This window comes from Gastrolobium bilobum, unplaced genomic scaffold (assembly GCF_033153095.1).
Source record: "Gastrolobium bilobum isolate Gb01-03AN ecotype WA unplaced genomic scaffold, APGP_CSIRO_Gbil_v1 utg11741, whole genome shotgun sequence".
In the NCBI taxonomy this organism is placed as follows: domain Eukaryota; kingdom Viridiplantae; phylum Streptophyta; class Magnoliopsida; order Fabales; family Fabaceae; genus Gastrolobium; species Gastrolobium bilobum.
In genome coordinates, this window is record NW_026895507.1 from 109,278 (window position 1) to 132,962 (window position 23,685).

General features: G+C 40.9%; 2 protein-coding genes across 3 annotated transcripts; both read right to left on the minus strand.

Annotated features, from left to right (window-relative positions):
* Positions 1–4,115: 4,115 nt before the first annotated feature.
* LOC133314584 (histidine-containing phosphotransfer protein 3-like) lies at positions 4,116–8,415 on the minus strand. 2 transcript variants are annotated; one of them, XM_061516089.1, is made up of 6 exons: positions 8,143–8,405; positions 7,634–7,764; positions 7,463–7,531; positions 7,053–7,124; positions 4,794–4,866; positions 4,116–4,442 (listed from the first exon to the last, which is right to left on the minus strand). In XM_061516089.1, exons 1-6 carry the CDS (start codon positions 8,206–8,208, stop codon positions 4,392–4,394), a joined length of 462 nt encoding a protein of 153 aa, XP_061372073.1. In that variant the 5' UTR covers positions 8,209–8,405; the 3' UTR covers positions 4,116–4,391. The 2 variants fall into 2 exon arrangements, with proteins under 2 accessions (XP_061372073.1, XP_061372065.1); XM_061516081.1 differs by lacking the exon at positions 4,116–4,442 and adding an exon at positions 4,450–4,676 and having other exon boundaries at positions 8,143–8,415.
* An 11,704-nt stretch (positions 8,416–20,119) lies between these two features.
* Positions 20,120–23,201, minus strand: LOC133314536 (uncharacterized). The gene is made up of 3 exons (XM_061516022.1): positions 22,752–23,201; positions 21,902–22,647; positions 20,120–21,809 (listed from the first exon to the last, which is right to left on the minus strand). The coding sequence occupies exons 1-3, from the start codon at positions 23,199–23,201 to the stop codon at positions 20,120–20,122; spliced, it is 2,886 nt and encodes a 961-aa protein (XP_061372006.1).
* Between the last annotated feature and the right edge of the window lie 484 nt (positions 23,202–23,685).

Here is a 23,685-nt window from a genome sequence, read left to right on the forward strand (position 1 = left end):
AATGTCTCTAAACTAGCCAAATTCCATAAGAGCACATATCAGGAGAGGAAGATACACTATTATCTCTTTTTCTCTTGGCTTGAAGATGAAGTAAGGTGGGTCAAATGCATTTTCAGTCAAAGTTATGCACGCTATAAAGCTTGTTTCGCAATTCACATTCTGCTTTGAGCTTTCACCAATTACCGTGTGGAAGAATGGGTTCATAACCCCCTTTTTTTTATTTTTTCCTTTCTTGGGCACAGAGTGTAAGTCAACATAACAGAATCAAATCAACAAATCATGTGATCCGCTACGTACTTGGGGAAAGTTCGTTTCGTTTTCCTAAATTGTCCACCTCTTTCCTCTACTCTACTTTTAATTTTGTTCCCCTTTTCATTTGCTATAACTGTTTAAGCTCTACTTGCGTTGCGTGGGTCAAATGATTTAACAACTGTAAAATCAAGTAATTTCAACCAAAAAAATAAAAATAAAAATTTTAAAGTAGACCCATATAGGCCTATTTGATTGCTATTGCCATTGTACTCTACAGTAAATTATTTTGCTACAATAGGCGGTTACGTCAAGAGCAAGTTTTATCGCAAACAATTTTTTTTTTTTTTTAGCTTTCTACATATTTAAAGGCGACTAATTCCTTTCCTGGAACAGAGCATTGAGGTTTTTTTTTTTTTTTTCACTAGCCCTAATGTTCTTGGTCAAAAAATTGAAAAAATGATCTTTTAGTCACAGCAATCCGCTCCTTGCTCACTTATCAACTCTTACTTCATACTTAATTATGATTTGTTAAATTGATGAGTATGAGCTAAATTAGGTAGGAATCGCCGAATCGGTGATAACATGGCATTAGAAGAAATTCCCACATAATGCGAGTGGCTCACACAAACACATAAATGTGGCATCGGATACAAACCAACGGAAAGAAGTGAACAAAACACAACCTGGCTAGATATTAATATTATTTGTGGATAGATATGTGTCTACCTCAAACTCAAATTCAGCCAAACCATAAAGACAAAAATAAAAAGCATTTTTATGAATGTAAAAGAATGACGTCTCTAAGTTTGGTCCCAAAACATACAAAAAGCAAACAACCATGGTGCTATAGTTTTCATAGCTATTATCTAGTCTAGTTAAAAGTTAAAACCACCCCACCTCACTTTTTATAGTAGAAGTTGGGTGAGGATTACACCAACCACAACAACCCGAAACACCCACTTTTTCTTGTACATAGCCTTCAATTTATGGAGTTTGGGTCTGTGGCTTTTGAGGCTAGAGTGGTGATTGCACTATTTCTCTCTACTGTCTTCATTCTGCATGTGTACCAATGTTGTTCTGTTGTCTTTTTCATCCAACTTTCTACTATGATCCTAAGGTAACAAGATTATGTTTTCTCACTATATATACACGCACAAACTCAGTGTGTTGTGCGGAAAATGTAATTAAGTTCGGTAGGATTGGCGAGAGTCTTATTTGAACCGATGGGAATACAAATACTTTAATCCAATCACGACATAAATAACAAGTTATTTGTATAAAAATATTTGATATGGCGGCATGAATAATTTGCTAATTATACTTTTTGAATTAAAATTATCTAAATATCCTCAAAATAATAATAAAAATGTTAAAATAAAATAAGAATAAATATGTATTTATATAATTTTTAAATTTAAGCGGGTTAATTGGGGATTGCCATAAACATAAATACGATGGAGTTTATGTCAATTTTCAATCAACACGAACACGAGTATAAATTGAAATGAACGCAAAAATGCCATACCTAAAAATTAGTTGAATGTAGAAAAAGTTTAAACAAATATAATCAAGGGTTTATTTTTTCTGATATTACTTTAGATAACTTTATCTAATGTTCATCAAAACGACGTCGTTTTGGGACGGAAATCATTGTATTTTGTAATTTTAATTTATTTCAGGGTTATAATAGTCTTTATAACTCTACTTTTTTAATTTTTCAACCCCAAAACGACGTCGTTTCAATGAACATTAGATAGAGTTATCTAAAGTAACATCGAAAACTTTTTTCCCTATAATCAAACCAAAATTACAAAGTAGTCTGAATATAGCATCACTCTAACCCTAATAAAAGAATGGAAGCCGTTATTTAATAAACTTTCTTATGAGTAATGGTATTTAGTGTCGTTTCATATATTAATTCATTTTTTTTATTTATATTGATGGAAATTGAACATATAACCTAATACAAACTACCCAAACTCTTAATCACTAGATCCTTAGTGGCTTTTTATATATATTAATTCTAATCAGGCACTAATATATATTTTTAAAAATAGTATATGAATAATTGTTTTTATTATTGAATATTTGTAACTACGAATGTCATTATTTTATTATAAAATATAATTAAGTTGATAATTTAATTATCACACATATTAATAAAATAAACTACTATTATAATGATAGCATATAGCGAGAAGGAATTTACAAACAATTATAGTTATATAGTGACTAAATTAAAAACTTTTATGGTATAAGGGTCAAATTCAAAATGACGTTCATGTATAAGGATATATTTTAACCCAAATATAAATACTATACAAAAATATTTATAAAAAAAAATTGACCTATAATTAAATTAATATCTTTCTTTCGACTAGGCTAAACATGGTTGGGAGGTAACAAGGAGAAAATTTTAGGAGAATAAACTTTCAAGGACTTAGTTATGTTTGGTTAAAAAGTAAAGGATGGAAGAAATTTTTTTTTTATTTTTTTCGAGAAATTTCAATCGGTTCATCGCTTTGTGATTAGTCCAATTCGGAGCGAGTCTGAGGATTAAGACTTTAAATCTTTTCTAAATATTATACTGGAGATGATCAAACATATATTTTCATCTTTTGTTGCTCAGTTTATTCTGAAATGAAAGAAAGAAAGAAAAATTCTGGAAAGTAGAATCTACCCCCTCTTGTAGGGATAAATCCTAGTTCAAGGGAGAGTTGGGCTCAATTCGTTCTCCATCTCGCTCCAGTGGCCCAGTGACATGGATGTCTGGCCCATGATAGTCTTGATTTACAAAATTCAGCCCAGTGTACTGGCCCACCAAACAAATAATCCGAATAGACTGGAATAAATTAGCGAAATACAAACTCATCCCAGTCAAAAATTAATTTCAAAAGGTTTCATTCTGATTTATCTGTGTAATAAATACTACTAATTACATGATGTATATATATATAAAAATAATACTTACATTATTCACATATCCCCTTAATTTATAAGGTAGAGTATGTTCTAGTAACTTTCTTCTTTGTTCCGGATGGCCCAAACACTGGTACAGCCCAGCCGGTCAGGCCCAATCCTCAGCCCGTGGACTCTCGCGCCCTCCAACCTTGCAGCATATTCAAGGGATACATCGAAATGCCCCACCTCGGGACGCTAACCACCAAAGGCGCCAGCCACAGGCACCATAAGGGAAAAACTACCCTCTGCCCAGTGCTGACATCGCCAGACGCCGAAGGCGCAGCGCTGCCCAAAAGGCAGTGCCAAATACGCCCAACACTGCTATCCTGGGAGTACATCCCAAGGAGGGTTGACCCCTCCTTACCAACCCACATCATATTCCCTATAAATAGCCCCCATGGGCACAACTTAAAGGCATCTTATGTATCATGATATTACCCATTTACTTTGAGTCCTATTGCTCACTGCACTTACTTATTGTCTTGCTATTGCTTGACATAATACCTCTTAGTCTGGTCTGTACCTAAGCTAAGGGTATCTCCCATACAGTGCCTTATCCCTAAAAGGAACATAGTGAGCTTATAGATCCCAACAGTACATTCTTTATGTCACAACTTCGTTTATCATATAATGATTAATCATAATAATCTATTCTACTATAAATAAAATCACCTCCATTTATTCTCAAATTATTAACTTTAGATAATTAAACATCTCTTACCGTTCAAGAGCTAGGAATTTCACACTTTCAAACTATTAATTCTTTGAATTGAACTAAAGAGTTCAAAAGCTAAACATTATAATTAGGGGTGTCGGTATAAAATATTAAACCAAATCCAACTAGAAAAGTGGTAGCGTTCCAAATTCCAACGAACCGTATCAGTTCAGTTCATTTAGTTTTTTCACACCCTAATAGATCCATTTTCTTTAAAGACAATTAACAGGCCTGTCAATACAAACTTTATCGGCTCATTTAGTACACACATGTAACTTTGAATAAGAAAGAATCGTATATGTAACAAACTAGGCAAGAAATGCTTATTTCCCATCATTCAAACTTGTGTTATAGTTCAGAGCGAATAATCCTGAAAAAAAGAAAAAGAAAAAGAAAACAGCTGATCCATCTAAAGCTTTATTTTGTTCCCATTTTCAACGGTTGGCCACCATGTCACCTGCATCTAATCTATTTTAGGAATAGAGCCACCAGCAGCCTTGATTTCTTGCTGCAGCTGCAATAATCAATACAGGGAATATAGTTGACCACTATATATTAGGATTCAAACCTCTTCAACAACAAAATGATAAGCATATGAAGCTGCATTAGTGTCCGACAAGAATTAAGAAATGCAGGTTGTGTGTCAGAAAACCAAAACCACTCCCCGTTAAACCCGACTAGCGAGCGTGGAGTAGAGGAAATCCTTATACGCAGCTTTACCCTTGCATAATTGCAAAGAGGCTGTTTCCTGGATTCGAACCCATAACCTTTCAGTCATGAAAGAACAAATTGTGTGTCGGGAAATAAAAAAAACTCTTCAACAAAAAATTTCAAGCCTCCTAGAACAAAATATTAGAGTTGTTACCAGAAGTAAGTATTGCAGATTTTTCTTCAGCTGAGAGTATTCAAGTTGCAATTGTTGCAGACATCTCACACACCTGCAACAACAAATTTTTTCATAGTGATTTGTCCAACATTCATAGTCAAGGCCATATTATCATGCTTAATTTTTTCTGAAATGCTCATAAAGAAGCACGCAATAAACATATTATCTATTCTCTATCATTTTAGGCTTAATGAACATGGTATATATATTTTGTAACCCCCGAGCTGTCAACATTTTCAAGATATTTACCAATATTGATCAATTAATAGTGACATGCAAATAACATACCTCCTAAAATATGAGCACACATGAAAAAGAGCTCACATTCACTGTAAGAATCAATTTGATCTCTTTAAGTTTTAAGCTAAGAAATCAAAGATTAACGTAGCATGTAATTAATACCACTCATTCATCAAAACACAGATATGAAAAGGTCTATGAACTGTAACAGCAGCTGCGTCATCTATCTGATATAGTTGAATTGCGATGGTGCATTAAAAAGCATGATGGACTTCGCAACACAATCATGACAAAAACAGAAGCCTTGAATTATGTCAAATATGAACAAGATCATAGATGAAAATATTCTCAGCTCTCATCAATTGTCATTACTTTTAATTAGTTCATATTCTAAAATCTTTCAGTCCTCAATATTATTTCAGTAGTTGATTTTAAATTTCCATTATGATCAAACAGCAAGCTCCCTTGTTCCAAAAGAGTAATTAAGCCCGGGTGATACTAATTTCAGTGGAAAGGGTTTGAAGAAGCTGACTTGGGCAAAACCATTGTAGTGAAAAATATATCACGGACTCAAATCACCTCTGTTCCTTCTCCTTGTCTCCAACATTGTTTCCTCAATAAAATATGGCAGACTAAGAGAGAAATGTAAACTTTTTTCTTTGTGATAGTATTTTATTAAAAAAAGAAGAAGAAGCCAGAGTGACATAGGATTTCAATCCGAAAATCACATATCTCGTTTAAAAAAGTAAAGAGAGTACATGGAAGAAGAAGATTAAAAAGAGATTATGTATCATCCAGAAGTTATTTAAATGTCTTCCTAACTTCAAAAATAAATCATTTTTTTAAAAAAAGAAAAAGAAAAAAGAGAGAAATGATCTATAACTGATTATTATAAACATTCTATATTAAGAATAATATTTTATAGCAAAAAATATCAATATATTTTATAACAAAAAATCTCAATATCAAGTTCTAAATAAATTTATAATTTCCCTTTCACATAACATCTAAAGTGGAGAATCTATATTTCCTTGTATAGTCTTAATTATAGTCTTGAATTCTTAATCAAATTTACTTTCTCACGTTCATTTTGTATCCAAATATAGTCTTAATTCTTTTACTTTCTTTCTATTTCTCTTTGATTGCGTTAATCTTCTCTTTATTTACAAATTTATACAATAACTATTAAACTCTAAAATTATGTCTTGAAAAATCTTCATCATCGTCCCTTAAATTTCGCACAAATTTTCCATACATTTTCAAAGTTGAGATTTATGTAATAAATACAAAATTCAAGAATGTTAAGAGTAATTTATTTGATAAAGAAACTTTCAAGAAATTAGCAGACTTCCAAACTATACACATTACTTTTCTTGCCATTTTTTTTAATCACGGCATTGTAGAAGTTTTTTTTTATCCGTGAATTTATATGTCTTTAGAAGTTTATGAGGTGTATTATAAAAAAGATTAAAAAAAACTATTTAGGGGATTCAGATTTAAAAAAAAAAAAAAAAAAAAAAAAAACTATTTAGGGAAATGCTTCCCCCAAATCAAAGGTAAAATCAGTAGCCTCCGAGAAACAGAGTAAAGGTCTTTACTTTCAAAATGCGTAGAAGGTTTGATGGGTTCTATATAAGGGGTAAATAGGCATCCATATTTACACTACATACCAAAGACTTTTGTCATTTAAATTTCAGAGGAACTTGAAAAAAAAAACACACTTTAATCAATTTAAGAAGTATTTGTATTTTGTACTTGTAGCGTTTTAAATATTTTCACTGAAATACATCTCTGGAAGCTTGTTAAAGCTTCAGAAATTAACATGTAAATTTCTATTAACTAGATCACCGAACAAAATTGGGGACCTATGAATCAATGAATATATTTTGTAATCCAAGCCATGTAAAAACAAAATAATTCACAACATATGAGATCCGAGTGTTGAAGCAAAACCGAAAAGTGCATGTTCAAAGATTAACGACAGCTAATAGAACTCACCCTTCGAGGTTTTTAGCCTCACAAAAATTTCTGAAGGTGGTGCAGACATTTTTAACTCTAGCAGCGCCAACACTGTTAAAACAAATAATGTCAAAAACAATAAAATATTCACGCATATATTAATGTAGAGTAAACACCCTTTTTAGTCTCTGTCAATATCTACGGAGTCCTTTTTAGTCCCTGGCAATAAAAAAGGACCAAATTGGTCCCTGAAATTACAAAAAAGGGTCATGTTAGTCCTTATGTCAACTCTCAAATATGTAGAGTGACCCTTTTCTTGTACTTTCAGGGACCAATTTGATCCTTTTTTATTGTCAGGGACTGAAAAGGACTTCGTATATATTGCCAGAGACTAAAAAGGGTGTTTACTCATTAATGTAATACACAAATAATAAAATATAATCTTATACCTGGCACTGCTTCCCTTGTACTGATGGACAGGATCATATACTTGTTGGAAATCCACAGGTATTTGTTCTCTGCACAAGTTAAACAGACACCAATTGAACATTTCCCTTCACATCATTCATATTAAATTAAATTTTATGTTGTCTTAGAAAGTTAATCAAAACAATACATACATAGCACGCGCCATGTTCTTGAGGAGATTCTCAGAATCATCAAAGAAGAGAGTCACGACATCGATCACAAAATTTGGACTAGTCTCATCTTGCAGTTTATAAAGCTGGGAAAACTGATCATCCAGAAACCCCTACACCCACAAAACAAAAGAACACATTCACAATTAAGTCCAACGAATCCAAAATCACCAACCAAATATTACAAAATTGAAAATAGTATTCATCAAGGTTTTGACTCAAAAATAAGAATTATAAATATAAATTTTTTTCCTTTCTCAAAAAGAATAATATAAGTTTTCTACAAGGAAAATGACCTCCCATCAGAAAAAATAGAGTCTCTCTCCAATAAATGAAACAGACATGGGGACCAACGCCAACGTGCGTGTTGTTGTATATATTTGAATGTAATTGAGAAAGAGAAATGAACAGTACCAATAATCGTTGACCAGAGCGAAAAACTATTGAAGTGAACCATAATATGTGAAACATAGAATCGAAGAGATAGGAACCTGTTGAAACATAAAAGCTTGGTGGTCGCGAAGCTTCCTCTGCAACTGAGTAACATCCATGGTCATTTCTCTCGCTTTGGTTTTGAGATCTCAAATTGATATGGATACAGAGAGAGTGGGGGTTTATGACTTGAAATTGAAATTGAATAGCTCTGAACGTTTAAATACTAAGAATTGGAAGTTCTGTCCCTGAAGTGATGGCGTTTGATTTTGGTACATTATGCGTGTCCGAATTCTGAAATTGAAAACGATGTTTTTTTTTGTGTCGAGATAGTTTTATTAGGAAAGGCAATGAATGGAATGGAATGGGTTACCAAAAATGAGGATTCCTCCTTTATTTGTCCACTTGCTGCTTCTGGTTAGTGGTTATGTATCCCTTTTTTGTTTTAAATTTTGTTATAAGAGGCAATTCATATTTGACTATAAAATAATTATTTATTTCATTAATAATTTTATAATTGATAAAAGGAAATATACTACTTTTGAGAAAATATTTTAAGCGTTTTGCATTCATTATTTGATATATCCATTCAATAGAAACAAGATATTAGCGATAACGCGTTGTCATATGACTCATATCAGCGCTAAGAGAAAAACAAATAAAGTCCTAGCGTATTAAATACACGCGTCTTATTTTGAATGACAATAGTCAATAATACGTGTGATGAGAGTACTTCTCTCCACTTTTGGATGAATAATGACACAAAAGAAGAATGTGTTCCTTGGCGATAGGTACAGATTTTATTTGGTGCTTTTGATTATAAAACTTCAATTAAAAATGTTAATTTTTCTACATGAAATACATAAAAAAAATTAATATATAAAATTATAGAATTTCATTAGCAGATTACGACCGCAACAGAGCTCAGCGTCAATAATGATGGTTGTCAAGGCAAAAAAAAATTATTTATTGTTTTTTAATAAATTAATTACGTATTTGTAATAGTTTTTGAAATAATGACGGATATTTTATTAAATGTGTCATATTGTGCAATAAATATGCAAATTTTTTAAAAACAGTAATAAATGCGTAAATATTTTATTAAAAAACAATAAATAATTTTTTTTGCCTGATTGTCAATAATAACAGTTATTAGAGTAATACCAACAGTATCAATTTGTAGAATATATAAAGGACAAGGATGATAAGAAATAAAATGTAAATTATCGAATTTTGTTTGATAAATAAATTGTCGATTCTAACTTTTGTATTTGATACTTGGAATTATAATAATTCTTATAGTCTAAGTTAAAAATTAAATTTAGTATATATATATATATATATATATATATATATATATATATATATATAATTCTATGGAATTAGACGCAGAATTAAAAGTTCGATTTTGATCTACCAAACAATAAAATTATAATTAGAAGTTCTAACTTCATTTTGTCTTATATATTAAATTAGGGTATACTTTATTAAAAATGGTTAAACTTTTTAATATCTTCTCTCTTAAAAAATAACACATTTCATTCTTAATGTCTATTTTATTATATTTTTAATTTTTAATTTAATTGTTTTTTTTATAATTTTAAATATTTTTAAAGATTTTATTTAAATTAATTATACATATCTTCCTTGTGTTCTATATTTTGGGTTTGAAATGGTTTGGTTTGGTGGAGAATCAAGGAAGTTAGGGTTTTGTCTCACAATGTCTCTCCCTCTCTATCAAGCATTGCATCTATCGGGGAAGAATAAGCAAATGGGGTGGGTTGTGATGTTCTGTAAGTTAACATAGTTAAGTTACTTTCCATGGGTAAAAGCTTATTTATCTATTCACGTTGATTCACTACCAAACTTTACCCAAGAGTCTGAAATATTTTTTTAGAAACATTTCTAACTTTACTTTTATATTTTGGATATTTTTGCTTACATATAATTTTTTCCCATAATTTTCATCGACTGCACTTTTTACCTCAAAAGTAACTCTAATTTATTTAATTAGATATTTTAGCTAATTCATCGCACTAATATAAGATTAATTGCCTAATTACATGCAATTAATTAAATCTTATGGTGAAACCAATTTTGAAAAATATGAAATTTTTTAAGCAATTCTGTTAAAGTCTGATCTTGAAGTGATTTGGTTCTTTTGAATTTTTGACACATCCCTAAATTTGTTGGTTGCACATTTGGTTTTTAATTCACATAAGATTAATAGTCATAACATTTTTTGTTCATGTGTCGCACTTGATGGGAGACAAACATCAAATAGGCTAAGGAAGTGAGATTAAATATGATAAGATAACATTTGTCTCATTTTATAAATGCAAGATATAACCTTTTAAATAACTTAGTGGTCATCTTTATAAATTAGTTTGTATGACCATTCATAACACAATCTAAGTAAAATTAATGTCAATTTTGTCTTGTGAAAAATATTTGTTATTGTAACCTTAGTAAAAAATGATTAATTGAATTATTCGAAATAAAACCATAAAGAAGTTGAATAAACTGACAAGTTCACATTTAAAAGAAAAACTTTTAATAATGTTATCAAAAAAAAAAAAAAAAAAAAAACTTTTAATAATTAGTTGTAGTTTAGAGCTTATATCTTGCCTGATTACATTTTTTTAAATGTTACCATACTAATTACAATTCAGGTATTAATTAGAAGAGGATTAAGTGAGAATGATAAATTGAATTAAGATTGTGAAAAAGCGCACACACTTATGTTGCAACCGACATGAGACATGATACGATATGCCGACACGCTAATTCTAAAATATATTAAATTTTGACACATTTGTACACATTTTGATATAAAATAATATTTTTAACATATATAATATAGTTTACATTTAATACATATAGCAGCTCATGATAAGTCATATAATCAATCAAATATTCAAATTTCATAACATAAATATAAAATAAAAATAATTTTTTATACCTTGTTAATTTTTAACGTCAAATTTCATAACAAAAAATATTTAATTTTAAATTAATTTTTCATGTTTAGTTAAAAAGATAAAATAAAATAAAATTTTGATTTGTTTAAAAAAAAGTTAATCATGTGTCAGAAAACGTTGATTATGTGTCGGAGCGTATCAGAGCGTTGACTGCATGTTGAAAAATATTGATTGTGTGTCAGACACATGTCAAAACGTTTCAGACACCGATACATATTTTTCACCAAAATCTGTGTCAATGCTTTTTAGTCACATACCGTTGATTCGTCAAAGTTTATATGCCTGCATGACAAAGCAAGAAGCCTTGCACACAAAAATAATGACAGAAAGACTAATAGGTTCCTAATAGGAAAACCAACTCATCAACCGATCCGCTTCAAGCAACGAATCGGATATGTCATCGACCTAATATCAACCCGATGAACTGGTAATGAACTGCGGTTCAACCGGTACCAGTTTTCTTCCTCAAATCAGTTTTTGAAAATGCATACAAAATATTTCATATTTTGTGAGCGAATGGGGATCAAACTAGTAAGGGTCGACCCTTGTCATGGGTTGATATAACCTAGTACTTTCCACTAAGTTACATTAGATTATTGTTTAAATTGCACCATTTAAAAATTTATTATATATTGAATATAAAATATAAATTTATATACATATGTTTGAGTCATGTAATTTAACCAGCGACCCACTAATCCGATACCTGACCGAGTGAATAAACGGTTTGAATTTAATAAATTTGCCAGATAAAATTGCCATGAAAGACAGAAAGTACAAAGAAAGAGTGTGTGACCTTATGAAAATTTGAAGAAAAGGCAGCATATGCAAAGAAACTAACAGTCAAATACAAATAGTGTCTGACCATTTTCTTTTAATTTTGAATAGTGGTTATTCAGTGTATGAAATCAAATCTGAATCTTGGTGAACCATTAATGTTATTGATTATTAGGGTTAAAGATTTCTCATACTACATATGAGATGAATTTCTTTTCTTACATACATAATAAATTTGTGAGTCCCATTAAAAAGAAAAAGAAAATTAATGGGACCCACATATTTATTATGAGTGTAAGAATAAAAATTATTCTCATATAGAGAAATCTTTTTTTTTTTGTACATAGAAGGGGAATAGCCCCAAAACAAAGGAAATGAAAACAAAACAAAAACAGGAAACTAACAGAAAAACTTAAAAAAGCACAAACAGGAAACATCAAAACACAAATTAACCAGGATCTAGACTATCAACCTCCAGAAGTTCAGCCAGATCCGGATGAGGAGAGGAGATTAGCTTTAAACCATATTCATCATCAACAGGTGATCGATTGGTTTGTGGAGGTAAAGGGAGGTCTTGACCGGTGGCCCACGAAGCAGGTGTTGTGCCATGGAGGTGTGGTGGCGTTCCGTGTTGTTTTTCGTCTGTGATGATCTAGACTGTTTTTTCTTGCGTTTATTTTTGCCAAAGTGTTTTATGCTAACTTTGTCTTTATTGCTTGTAGTTGGAAACATGGCGGCAGATGCGTTGAAGCTTGCACGTGAGGCGGCTGCTAAACTGAAGGGCCAGCAGGGCGTGGCTCCTCAACCTCAACTGAACCTTCCTTCGAAGAGGAAGGGTCTGGATAAGGGAAAGGATAAAGAGATCAGGGCTAAGAAGAAGAAAATTCATTCTGCCGCTGACATTCCTGCTGGGGAATTGGAGAAACGAGCCAAACGCCCGATCATTAAGGAGCCCACTGGGGTGGCGGGCAATTCTTCCGCCACAACTCTAGGATCTGGATCACCGACCCTTGGGGGGTCCGGGTTGAAACGGGGTACGGAAGCAAGTTTGACACCCTCCCAAGCTTTCAAGGTAGCACGCCACGAATCATCTGGGGGTGGGCAGTTTCATGATGGCGCCTGTGAAAGTGACCAGGCTATCAACCATGCTTCTGGCGACGGAGAGGGTGTCAAGCTTTCAAGGCTCTCCTCCTGTTTTTGTAGAAATTCCCGTGAGTAGGGCTCTCAGCTTGTCGGAGAGGGATCTTGCTAAGGGATTTCCCAACGTTGGGCGCCCTAAGATGGCGGTTCCTGAGCGTTTTGATCGCCAGCAACTTATGAATTGTACTCAGGTGGTTATTGGCCGCATCTTGGGGATGCAGGAGATCGCCCTTGCTATTGACGAACGGTGTTCCCTACAGGATGATCGCCTTGTTGATTTAGGGCGACAGATGGATGGTCTGACTGCTGAGGTTGGGCGCCTTGGTAAAGAAGTCGCTGATGGGAAAGCTTCCACCAAGTCTTTGTCTGGTTAGCTGAAGAAAGCGGATGATGAGGTTAAGCGGTTGACCAACGAGAAGGATGACTTGAGTAAGTCGTTGGAAGATTTTAGGAAGGAGAAGGAGGTTCTCCTGGCAGAGAAAGAACAACTGTCTTCAAATTTATGTGCTACGCAGGGGAGCCTCCATGCCCGAGATGAGGACTACAAGGAAGCTGCAGGGCAAGTGGCTAAACTGGAGGAGGCTCTGCCAACCTGATGTATCACTCTTTCAACAACGCCCTTCAGCAGGTTGCCGTCAGGTATCCTGATGTTGACTTGATTGGTTTGGATCCTGCTTATGATGTGGAGGGTGGCCAGATTATCGAGCACCTCGAGGGCGATGTAGTTAGAGTGATTGAGACAGCGCCAGAGACTGATGACGACGAACGTGCGCGAAGCATGCTTCCAATGACTGATACTGATAGTGATCAAGTGCAGGATGATGATGGGCGCGTCAGGTCGGCTGAGCCTGTTGTGACAGTGAGGGTAATGTTGTAGGCGCGGCTGCTTCTGAGCAGGTGATGAATGTTCAAGTTCAAGCGGTGGTCGCTCCGGAAGTTGAGAAGGACGTGAACGATCAGGCTAACTCTTAGGACTTACATTTTCTTTTTTCCTTTTTTGCTGTGGTTGGCATGTCGACCACGGTCTTGTACTTTTTAAAGTATCAATGAATTTCCTTTTCTAGCTTCATCGTCTAAAGAATTTTGCTATTAATGAATTTCGTTAAGTTAGGTGAGCGTTGGCTGGGGGTGAGGACCTTCCCAGTTCAACTATGACGAGGGTGAGAACCGTACCTTTAGTTGGGCGTTGGCTGGGGGTGAGGATCATCCCAGTCCAACTATGGCAGGGGTGAGAACCGTCCCGTTAATTGGGCGTTGGCTGGGGGTGAGGACCTTCCCAGTCCAACTATGGCGGGGGTGAGAACCGTCCCTTTAGTTAGGCGTTGGCTTGGGGTGAGGGCCTTCCCTTTAGTTGGGGGTGAGGACTATCCCAGTCCAACTATGGCGAGGGTGAGAACCGTCCCTTTAGTTGGGCGTTGGTTGGGGGTGAAAACCTTCCTAGTCCCACTATGGCGGGAGTGAGAACCGTCCTTTTAGTTGGGCGTTGGCTGGGGGTGAGGACCATCCCAGTCCAACTATGGCGGGGGTGAGAGTCGTCCCTTTAGTTGGGCATTGGCTGGGGGTGAGGACCATCCCAGTCCAACTATGGCGGGGGTGAGAATCGTCCCGTTACTTGGGCGTTGGCTGAGGGTGAGGACCTTCCCAGTCCAACTATGGCGGGGGTGAGAACCGTCCCTTTAGTTAGGCGTTGGCTGGGGGTGAGGACCTTCCCAGTCCAACTATGGCGGGGGTGAGAACCGTCCCTTTAGTTGGGCGTTGGCTGGGGGTGAGGACCTTCCTAGTCCCACTATGGCGGGGGTGAGAACCGTCCCTTTAGTTGGGCGTTGGCTGAGGGTGAGGACCATCCCATTTCAACTATGGCGGGGGTGAGAAACGTCCCTTTAATTGGGCGTTGGCTGGGGGTGAGGACCTTCCCAGTCCAACTATGGCGGGGGTGAGAACCGTCCCTTTAGTTGGGCGTTGGCTGGGGGTGAGGACCGTCCCAGTCCAACTATAGCGGGGGTGAGAACCGTCCCGTTAATTGGGCGTTGGCTGGGGGTGAGGACCATCCCAGTCCAACTATGGCGGGGAGAGAACCGTCTCATTCGTTGGGCGTTGCCTGAGGTGAGGACCTTCACAGTCCAACTATGGCGGCGGTGAGAACCGTCCCTTTAGTTGGGCGTTGGCTGGGGGTGAGGACCATCCCAGTCCAACTATGGCGGGGGTGAGAACCGTCCCGTTAATTGGGCATTGCCTGGGGGTGAGGACCATCTCAGTCCAACTATGGCGGCGGTGAGAACCGTCCCTTTAGTTGGGCGTTGGCTGGGGGTGACGACCATCCCAGTCCAACTATGGCGGGGGTGAGAACCGTCCCGTTAGTTGGGCATTGGCTGGGGGTGAGGACCTTCCCAGTTCAACTATGACGAGGGTGAGAACCGTACCTTTAGTTGGGCGTTGGCTGGGGGTGAGGACCATCCCAGTCCAACTATGGCAGGGGTGAGAACCGTCCCTTTAGTTGGGCGTTGGCTGGGGTGAGGACCTTCCCAGTCCAACTATGGCGGGGGTGTTGGCTGGGGGTGAGCACCGTCCCAGTCTAACTATGGCAGGGGTGAGAACCGTCCCGTTAGTTGGGCGTTGGCTAGGGGTGAGGACCATCCCAGTCCAACTATGGCGGGGGTGAGAACCGTCCCTTTAGTTGGGCGTTGGCTGGGGGTGAGGACCTTCCCAGTCCAACTATGGCGGGGGTGAGAACCGTCCCTTCAGTTAGGCGTTGGCTTGGGGTGAGGGCCTTTCCAGTCCAACTATGGCAGGGGTGAGAACCGTCCCTTTAGTTGGGTGTTGGCTGGGGGTGAGGACCATCCCAGTCCAACTATGGCCGGGGTGAGAACCGTCCCGTTAGGTGGGCGTTGGCTGGGGGTGAGGACCTTCCCAGTCCCACTATGGCGGGGGTGAGAACCATCCCTTTAGTTGGGCGTTGGCTGAGGGTGAGGACCATCCCATTTAAACTATGGCGGGGGTGAGAACCGTCCCTTTAATTGGGCGTTGGCTGGGTGTGAGGACCTTCCCAGTCCAACTATGGCGGGGGTGAGAACCGTCCCTTTAGTTGGGCGTTGGCTGGGGGTGAGGACCGTCCCAGTCCAACTATAGCGGGGTGAGAACCGTCCCGTTAATTGGGCGTTGGCCCGGGGGTGAGAACTGTCCCGTTAATTGGGCGTTGGCTGGGGGTGAGGACCATCCCAGTCCAACTATGGCGGGGGTGAGAACCGTCTCGTTAGTTGGGCGTTGCCTGGGGGTGAGGACCTTCACAGTCCAACTATGGCGGCGGTGAGAACCGTCCCTTTAGTTGGGCGTTGGCTGGGGGTGAGGACCATCCCAGTCCAACTATGGCGGGGGTGAGAACCGTCCCGTTAGTTGGGCGTTGGCTGGGGGTGAGGACCTTCCTAGTCCAACTATGGCTGGGGTGAGAACCGCCCCGTTAATTGGGCATTGGCTGGGGGTGAGGACCATCCCAGTCCAACTATGGCGGGGTGAGAACCGTCTCGTTCGTTGGGCGTTGCCTGAGGTGAGGACCTTCACAGTCCAACTATGGCGGCGGTGAGAACCGTCCCTTTAGTTGGGCGTTGGCTGGGGGTGAGGACCATCCCAGTCCAACTATGGCGGGGGTGAGAACCGTCCCGTTAGGTGGGCGTTGGCTGGGGGTGAGGACCTTCCCAGTCCCACTATGGCGAGGGTGAGAACCGTTCCTTTAGTTGGGCATTGGCTGGGGGTGAGGACCATCCCATTTCAACTATGGCGGGGGTGAGAAACGTCCCTTTAATTGGGCGTTGGCTGGGGGTGAGGACCTTCCCAGTCCAATGAGAACCGTCCCTTTTGTTGGGCGTTGGCTGGAGGTGAGGACCGTCCCAGTCCAACTATAGCGGGGGTGAGAATCGTCCCGTTAATTGGGCGTTGGCTGGGGGTGAGGACCATCCCAGTCCAACTATGGCGGGGGTGAGAACCGTCTCGTTAGTTGGGCGTTGCCTGGGGGTGAAGACCTTCGCAGTCCAACTATGGCGGCGGTGAGAACCGTCCCTTTAGTTGGGTGTTGGTTGGGGGTGAGGACCATCCCAGTCCAACTATGGCGGGGGTGAGAACCGTCCCGTTAGTTGTGCGTTGGCTGGGGGTGAGGACCTTCCCAGTCCAACTATGGCTGGGGTGAGAACCGTCCCGTTAATTGGGCATTGGCTGGGGGTGAGGACCTTCCTAGTCCAACTACGGCGGGGGTGAGAACCGTCCCTTTAGTTGGGCGTTGGCTGGGGATGAGGACCATCCCAGTCCAACTATGGCGGGGGTGAGAACCATCCCGTTAATTGGGCGTTAATTTGACATTGTTGACGAATTTGCAATCAATTTATTGAAAGTTTGTAACTCTGCCTCATTAAAAACATTTCCCAGTAAAACCCATGGGGATAAAAACATGGAAAAGGAAAAGAGTGCAGATGGAATTACATGATGATTTAGCTATAATATTTCTTGAGCTTGTCAGCGTTCCATGTCCGTGGTATCGCCCTTCCATCCAGCGTTTCAAGGGAGTAAGCGCCTTGTCCTAGTTTGTTGGTTATCCGGTAAGGTCCCTACCAATGTGGGGCGAGTTTACCTTCACGGGCGTTCTTCTTTCCAACGTCTGTTTTTCGAAGCACCAAATCTTTTTCTTGAAAATTCAAGGGGATGACTTTCTTGTTGTAATAAGTAGCTGACTTTTCTTTTGACTGTTGATCGGACTGGGCGGTACATCCTCTGAGCTCGTCAAGCAAATCTAACGTTTCTTTCAAGTTCTGGGTGTTGGCTATCTCAGTCACGTGCTCTCGTCGCCAGGAAGGTTCATCGATCTCTACCGGAATCATGGCTTCAGAGCCGTAGGTTAGTCTGAACGACGTTTCTCTAGTGGATGACTGGGTTGTTGTCCTATATCCCCATAGGACGTTGTCTAGATTATCTATCCAGGCCCCTTTATGTGCTTCCAACTTCTTCTTAATTCCTTTACTCAGCATTTTGTTGGCTGATTCTACTAAGCCGTTGGATTGAGGGTGTTCAACTGCGGCAAAGTGGTGCTGGATCTGTAGGTTGTTCATTAGTTCACGGAATTTGGCATCAGTGAATTGAGTGTCATTGTCTGTAATGACTTCTCCCGGAATGTCAAAGGGGTAGACTATACTACGCCAAAAGAACCTTCTTGCTTTCTGGGATGTAATGGTGGCCAAGGGTTCTGCTTCTACCCATTTGGTGAAGTAATCTATGGCGACGATCAACTACTGAACTCGCCCGGCTGCCATTGGGAAAGGGCCTAGAATGTCAATTCCCCACTTGTAGAAAGGCCATGGCGAGGTAATTGACGTCAATTCTTCAGGCGGAGCTTTGTGTATATCGGCGAACCTCTGACATTGCTCACATTTTTTGACGTGTTCTCGGGCGTCGTGCTCCATAGTTGGCCAATAAAATCCCGCTCTTAATGCCTTCTTTACTAGCGAGTGACCGCCCATATGGTGGTCGTTGATTCCTTCATGGATTTCTTCTAGCACATACTGGACGTCCTCCGGATTCAAACACTTCAGGAGTGGGGTGGAGAGTCCTCGCTTGTATAACCGCCCTTGCACTATGCAGAAATGAGCACTTTTTCGGACAATTTTCCTGGCTTCTTTTTGGTCAGGAGGAACGATCCCCTCAGCTAAGTAGTTGATAATGGGCGTGATCTAGGTTCTTTTTGTTGTTTCGGGGGCCGGCGTCGAGATGCTCATGACTATGCACGGGTTTGGCATATTGTGCTGGATGACGGACCGTTGTTGCCTGGGCTTTTGGTGCTGGCCAGTTTGGCGAGAATATCTGCCCGTGTATTTTCAGCACGCCTAATGTGCTCTACCTCAACACTTTCGAAACTCTGAATTAGTTCTTTGAATTTTTCTAGATATTTGCACATCAGAGGTCCTTTGGTCTGGTATTCCCCGGATATTTGAGACGTCACCAGCTGGGAGTCACTAAAGACTTTGAGGCATCGGGCTCCCATCTCTCTTGCTTGGATTAGGCCAGCTATCATGGCCTCATATTCCGCTTGATTGTTTGTAGCATTGAACTCAAAAGACAATGAATGTTCGATAGATACTCCATCTGGATTTTCGACTATCATTTCTGCCCATGAGCCTTTGGCGTTTGAAGAGCCGTCAACATATAGCTTCCACATCTCTGATGATGGCGTTACTTCGGATTGGTTCATGGGCGGGATGGCTTGCGTCATTTCGGCGATGAAGTCTGTAAGGGCTTGAGCCTTGATGGCGGTTCTTGGCTCATATGTGATTTGGTACTCTGATAGCTCAATCGCCCAGGACATCATCCTTCCAGCTATGTCAGATTTATGCAGAACTTGACGAATTGGTTGGTTGGTCCTGACCGTGATTGAATGGCATTGGAAATAGGGCCTCAACCGCCGTGCTGCAAAGATGAGCGTCAGGACGACCTTTTCTACCTGCTGATACCGGAGCTCCGCGCCTTGGAGAACCTTACTAATGAAATAGATAGGTTTTTGTCCTCCTTTGGATTCTTGGACTAGGGTTGCGCTGACAGCTTTGCTTCCTACCGCAAGATACAGATAAAGCGTTTCCCCACTGTCTGGCTTGGTTAATACTGGCAGGCATGAGAGGGCCCTCTTGAACTCCTGAAAGGCTTTTTTGCATTCTTCCTACCATCGAAAGGCGTTCCCTTTTTTGAGGAGACTGAAAAGTGGAAGGGATTTATGCGCGGAATTCGCCAAAAAACGGGTGAGGGATACTAACCTTCCTGTCAGCTGTTGGACTTCTTTAACTGTTTGCGGGCTTCGCATTTCTATGATCGCCTTGCACTTGTCAGGGTTGACCTCGATACCCCTCTCTGTGAGCATGAATCCAAGGAATTTACTTGCAGGAACGCCGAAGGCGCACTTGCTGGGGTTGAGGCGCATATTGAATTTTCTCAATCTGTCGAACACGCCTTAGAGGTCTGTCAAGTGCTGGCTTGGCGTTCTAGATTTGGCGATCATGTCATCGATATAAACTTCGATGCAATTGCTGATCAGGTCTCTGAATACTTCATTCATCATTCGTTGATAAGTGGCGCCTGCATTCTTTAAACCGAAGGGCATCATGGTGTAGCACTAGTTGGCGTTCTGGGTGATGAACGTCGTCTTACACTGGTCTTCTTCCAGCAAAGGTATTTGGTTGTAACTAGAGTATGCATCCATGAACGACAACATTTTGAAACCGAACGCGTTGTCAACCAGCTGATCTATGCTAGGAAAAGGGTATGCGTCTTTAGGGCATACCTTATTTAGATCAGTATAATCTACGCACATTCTCCACGCCCCGTTTGGCTTCTTAACCAGGACAGGGTTGGATAGCCACGTGGTGTACTTGATTTCTCGGATGAACCCTGCGTCGTGGAGTCTTTTCACTTCTTCATCAATGATCTTTTGGCGCTCGACGCCAAACTTTCTCTTTTTCTGGGAAATGGGCTTGGCTTTGGGGTCAATGGACAAACGATGGCAACATACTTCGGGATCGATGCCTGGCATGTCTGATGGTTTCCATGCAAATAGGTCTCTGTTGTCTCTCAGCAGCTTGATCAACCTGTCTTTTGTTTCGGGATCCAAGGTCGCCCCGATGGTTGTTGTCTGATGATTATCATCGCCCAGCACGACGTGCTCTAATGCACCGTCTGGCGTGGGCCTAGCATGCTCTACTCGCGAATCATCTCTTGCATCAAATTCTACCAGGAAACACTGATCGTGAGCTCCCCCTTTCTTGGCAGGTCCTTCATTGGTGGGCAGGTCCCCCACTTGTTGAGATGCTGGCTGATCTTTGAAAGTTACCTTAGTCATTGGTCGCAAGGATAAATTATAGCAACTTCTGGCTATTATCTGGTCGCCTTTCACCGTTACGACCTTATTGTCTCTGGCGACGAACTTCATCGCCAAGTGTGGATGGAAGATGCTCACCTCAAAGGCGACGAACATTCTTTTGCCGAGAATGGCATTATACGCAGAAGGAGTGTCTAGCACTAAGAACTGGATATCTGCTGACTTTGATGTGGGCGGCGTTCCGAAGGAGAGACGTAGACTAATCACGCCCAACGGCTTGGTTGTGTTGAAACCTGAAAGTTCTCCTGCGACCGGGGTTAAGTCATCAACTGTAAACCCCAGCGCCCTGAAACATGGCAAAAACAAAATATCAACGGAACTGCCGTGATCGACAAATACACGGTTAACACCATAGTTGGCAATTATGGCTTGAATGAAGTGAGGGTCATCATGTCCTGGGAGGACATCGCCTAGATCGCTGTTATCCCAAACAATTTTGGGCCTGGTCGGACTTGAGTCTATTTTACTAATGACTTTCCCAGCAACCGCCATACATTGCTTCAAGTGCTTTTTTCTGGCGTTCGACGTCTCACCGCCACCGCTCAATCCTCCGGAAATCATATTTATAACTCCGTGCTTGACGGTTGCGAGGTCTTCTCCCTCGTCGTCTCGCCTTCCTCTGTCGTTGGGGCTTGCTTGCGCTCTTCGGCTCCTTGGAGAGTCTTCTCTTCCGTCACGTTCATGTCGTGGTCGAGAGTTCACCTGCCTCGCTCGTCGTCTCTCTGGCGATTTACTGCGCTCCTTGTACCGCCTTCCGGTTCCCGATGGGCGTGCACCATCGCCATCTCTTCTTTGAGCACCGCCCTTAATGAGCTCATCAATCTCATCTTTGAGGTGCCTGCACTCCTCAGTAATGTGGCCGTTACTGCGGTGGAACTTGCAGTAGACCACGACTTCTCTAGCTGGCTGCTGAGGGCGTTGATTTCCCCTGGAATCATCTTTATAATCCGTCTATAGACGCTGTGAGTTTGGCGCCCTGTTGTGTCACGCCTCGAAGGGTAGTTGGTATATCTAGCTGACTTATGTCCCTTCTTACTATCTTCTGCTGGGCTCTTATTTTTGCTGGCTGCCTTCTCTTGGCTGTAGGCATCATCAGCTAGACTTCCCTTGTATTCTTCAACTCTCATATACTCCTGGGCCACTTTCCTAACTTCTTCTAGCTCAGTAATTTCGTGGCGCACTAGCTCGTAGGCAAACGACCCCGCTCGTAAGCCTGAAAGGAGTATATGAACCTGCACTTTTGGGTCTAAGCCCTGCACCTGTAGGGCTTCTTTGTCAAAGCGGTCTAAAAAGGATCGAAGAGACTCCCCAGATTGTTGGCGGATTTTCTCGAGTGAGTGAACGGACTTTGGCACGGGGCGGCTGGTTGCGAAGTGGGACTGGAACTTACTTGCTAAGTCGTCCAAGGACGCGATGCTTCCAGTCGGTAGGGTAGTGTACCATGTCAGCGCTCTCCCTCCCAGAAGGGCAGGGAAAGTTCTGCACATAAGGAGGTCCGTTTCGCCATGCAGCGTCATTGCTGCTTCAAACTTTTGGACCCATTCAAAAGGGTCTGTCTCTCCAACATATGTGGCGATGTTGGAGGGGCCTTTAAAGCCTAGGGGTATGGGAGTCAACCGCAGGATGTCGGTCAAGGGCTTGTTGTGCCCTGACGTATGAGTAGGGGTTATTCTGACGTTGTGGTTGTGGGCTTGGTGGTCTGGCTGTGAATGAGGTATATGTGGGGCCTCAATGGAGTAAGAGAGAGCTGGGGCGTGATTAGGGACCTGATGGGCGATATAAGGTGGTTGTCCGGCATTCTGGCAAGACGCTAGGGGTTGTAGGGAAGCAATATGGTGAGGTGGCATGGCATAGCCATGGAAAGGGTAACCAGCGATGTAAGGTTGGGGAAAGGAGCAGCGATATTGTGGGTGTAAGGTCCTTGTGGGTGTGGGGCGCCCATGGGGGCTCGATGAGTGTTATAGATCGCTACCGGTTGACTGCGGGCTGGTTGTGGTCGATAAGCGGTTGGGTGAACTAGAGGGGCAGCAGCGTGGAATGGCATTCCAAAGTGAACTCCCGGCGGCGGGGGCTGGTCAGGGACCACATTTTCTCCTTGCATTTCATGTATAGGTGCATGGTGACCTGGCTGAGCTATTCCGGCGTCAGCTGCTGGCAACTGTGGCCTGGCAGATAGTAGTACTGGTGGGACAGCCTCTGCAGCGTGTCGTGCAGCTAGGGCTGAACGCATGGATGGCGGGGAGTTGGAATGTACAGTTTGTACGTGACCATCAGGGGTGATAGCCCTGGCTTGTTCCGCTCTTCTAGTCGTGACGACCATGTTAGTTATTCAGATAGAAAGGACGTCTTGTGATCTTAGGTAGGAGGATGGGAATAGAAGTTTATAGTTTCCCACAGACGGCGCCAATGTACCGTTTGGAATCTATAAGCCCACTATGTTCCCTTTAGGGATGAGTCAATGTATGGATGGTACCCTTAGCACAGGTACAGACCAAGCTAAGGGGTATAGTGCCAAGTACAAGCAAAGTAATCAATGGATAAGCTAGGGTGATAAAATGACTCTAAGGAAATGGACAGTATAACGATACATAAGATGCTCCTGGGGGTGCCCCTGAGGAGCTATTTATAAGAGAAGATTGTGCTTACCGGGTGAAGGTTGGTGGGGAGAAGGTCAACTCTCCTTGGGACCATGTGCCGATGGCAGTGTTGGGCGTGATAGGCGCTGCCATCATAGCAGCGCTGTGACTTCTGCGTCTGGCGGTGTCAGCATTGGTCCCAGGGGGACAGTTTCCTCTTAAGGCATT

Coding starts and splice junctions, on each gene's coding strand:
- LOC133314584 (XM_061516081.1), bottom strand. CDS start 8,208: ATGACCATGGATGTTACTCAGTTGCAGAGGAAGCTTCGCGACCACCAA. Junction 4,867..7,052: donor GAGGCTAAAAACCTCGAAGG/GTGAGTTCTATT, acceptor TTGTTGTTGCAG/GTGTGTGAGATGTCTGCAAC. Junction 4,677..4,793: donor ATCTGCAATACTTACTTCTG/GTAACAACTCTA, acceptor GTTCGAATCCAG/GAAACAGCCTCTTTGCAATT.
- LOC133314536 (XM_061516022.1), bottom strand. CDS start 23,201: ATGGTCGTCACGACTAGAAGAGCGGAACAAGCCAGGGCTATCACCCCT. Junction 22,648..22,751: donor TCCCCAACCTTACATCGCTG/GTTACCCTTTCC, acceptor ATCGCCCATCAG/GTCCCTAATCACGCCCCAGC. Junction 21,810..21,901: donor GATAGTAAGAAGGGACATAA/GTCAGCTAGATA, acceptor AGATGATTCCAG/GGGAAATCAACGCCCTCAGC.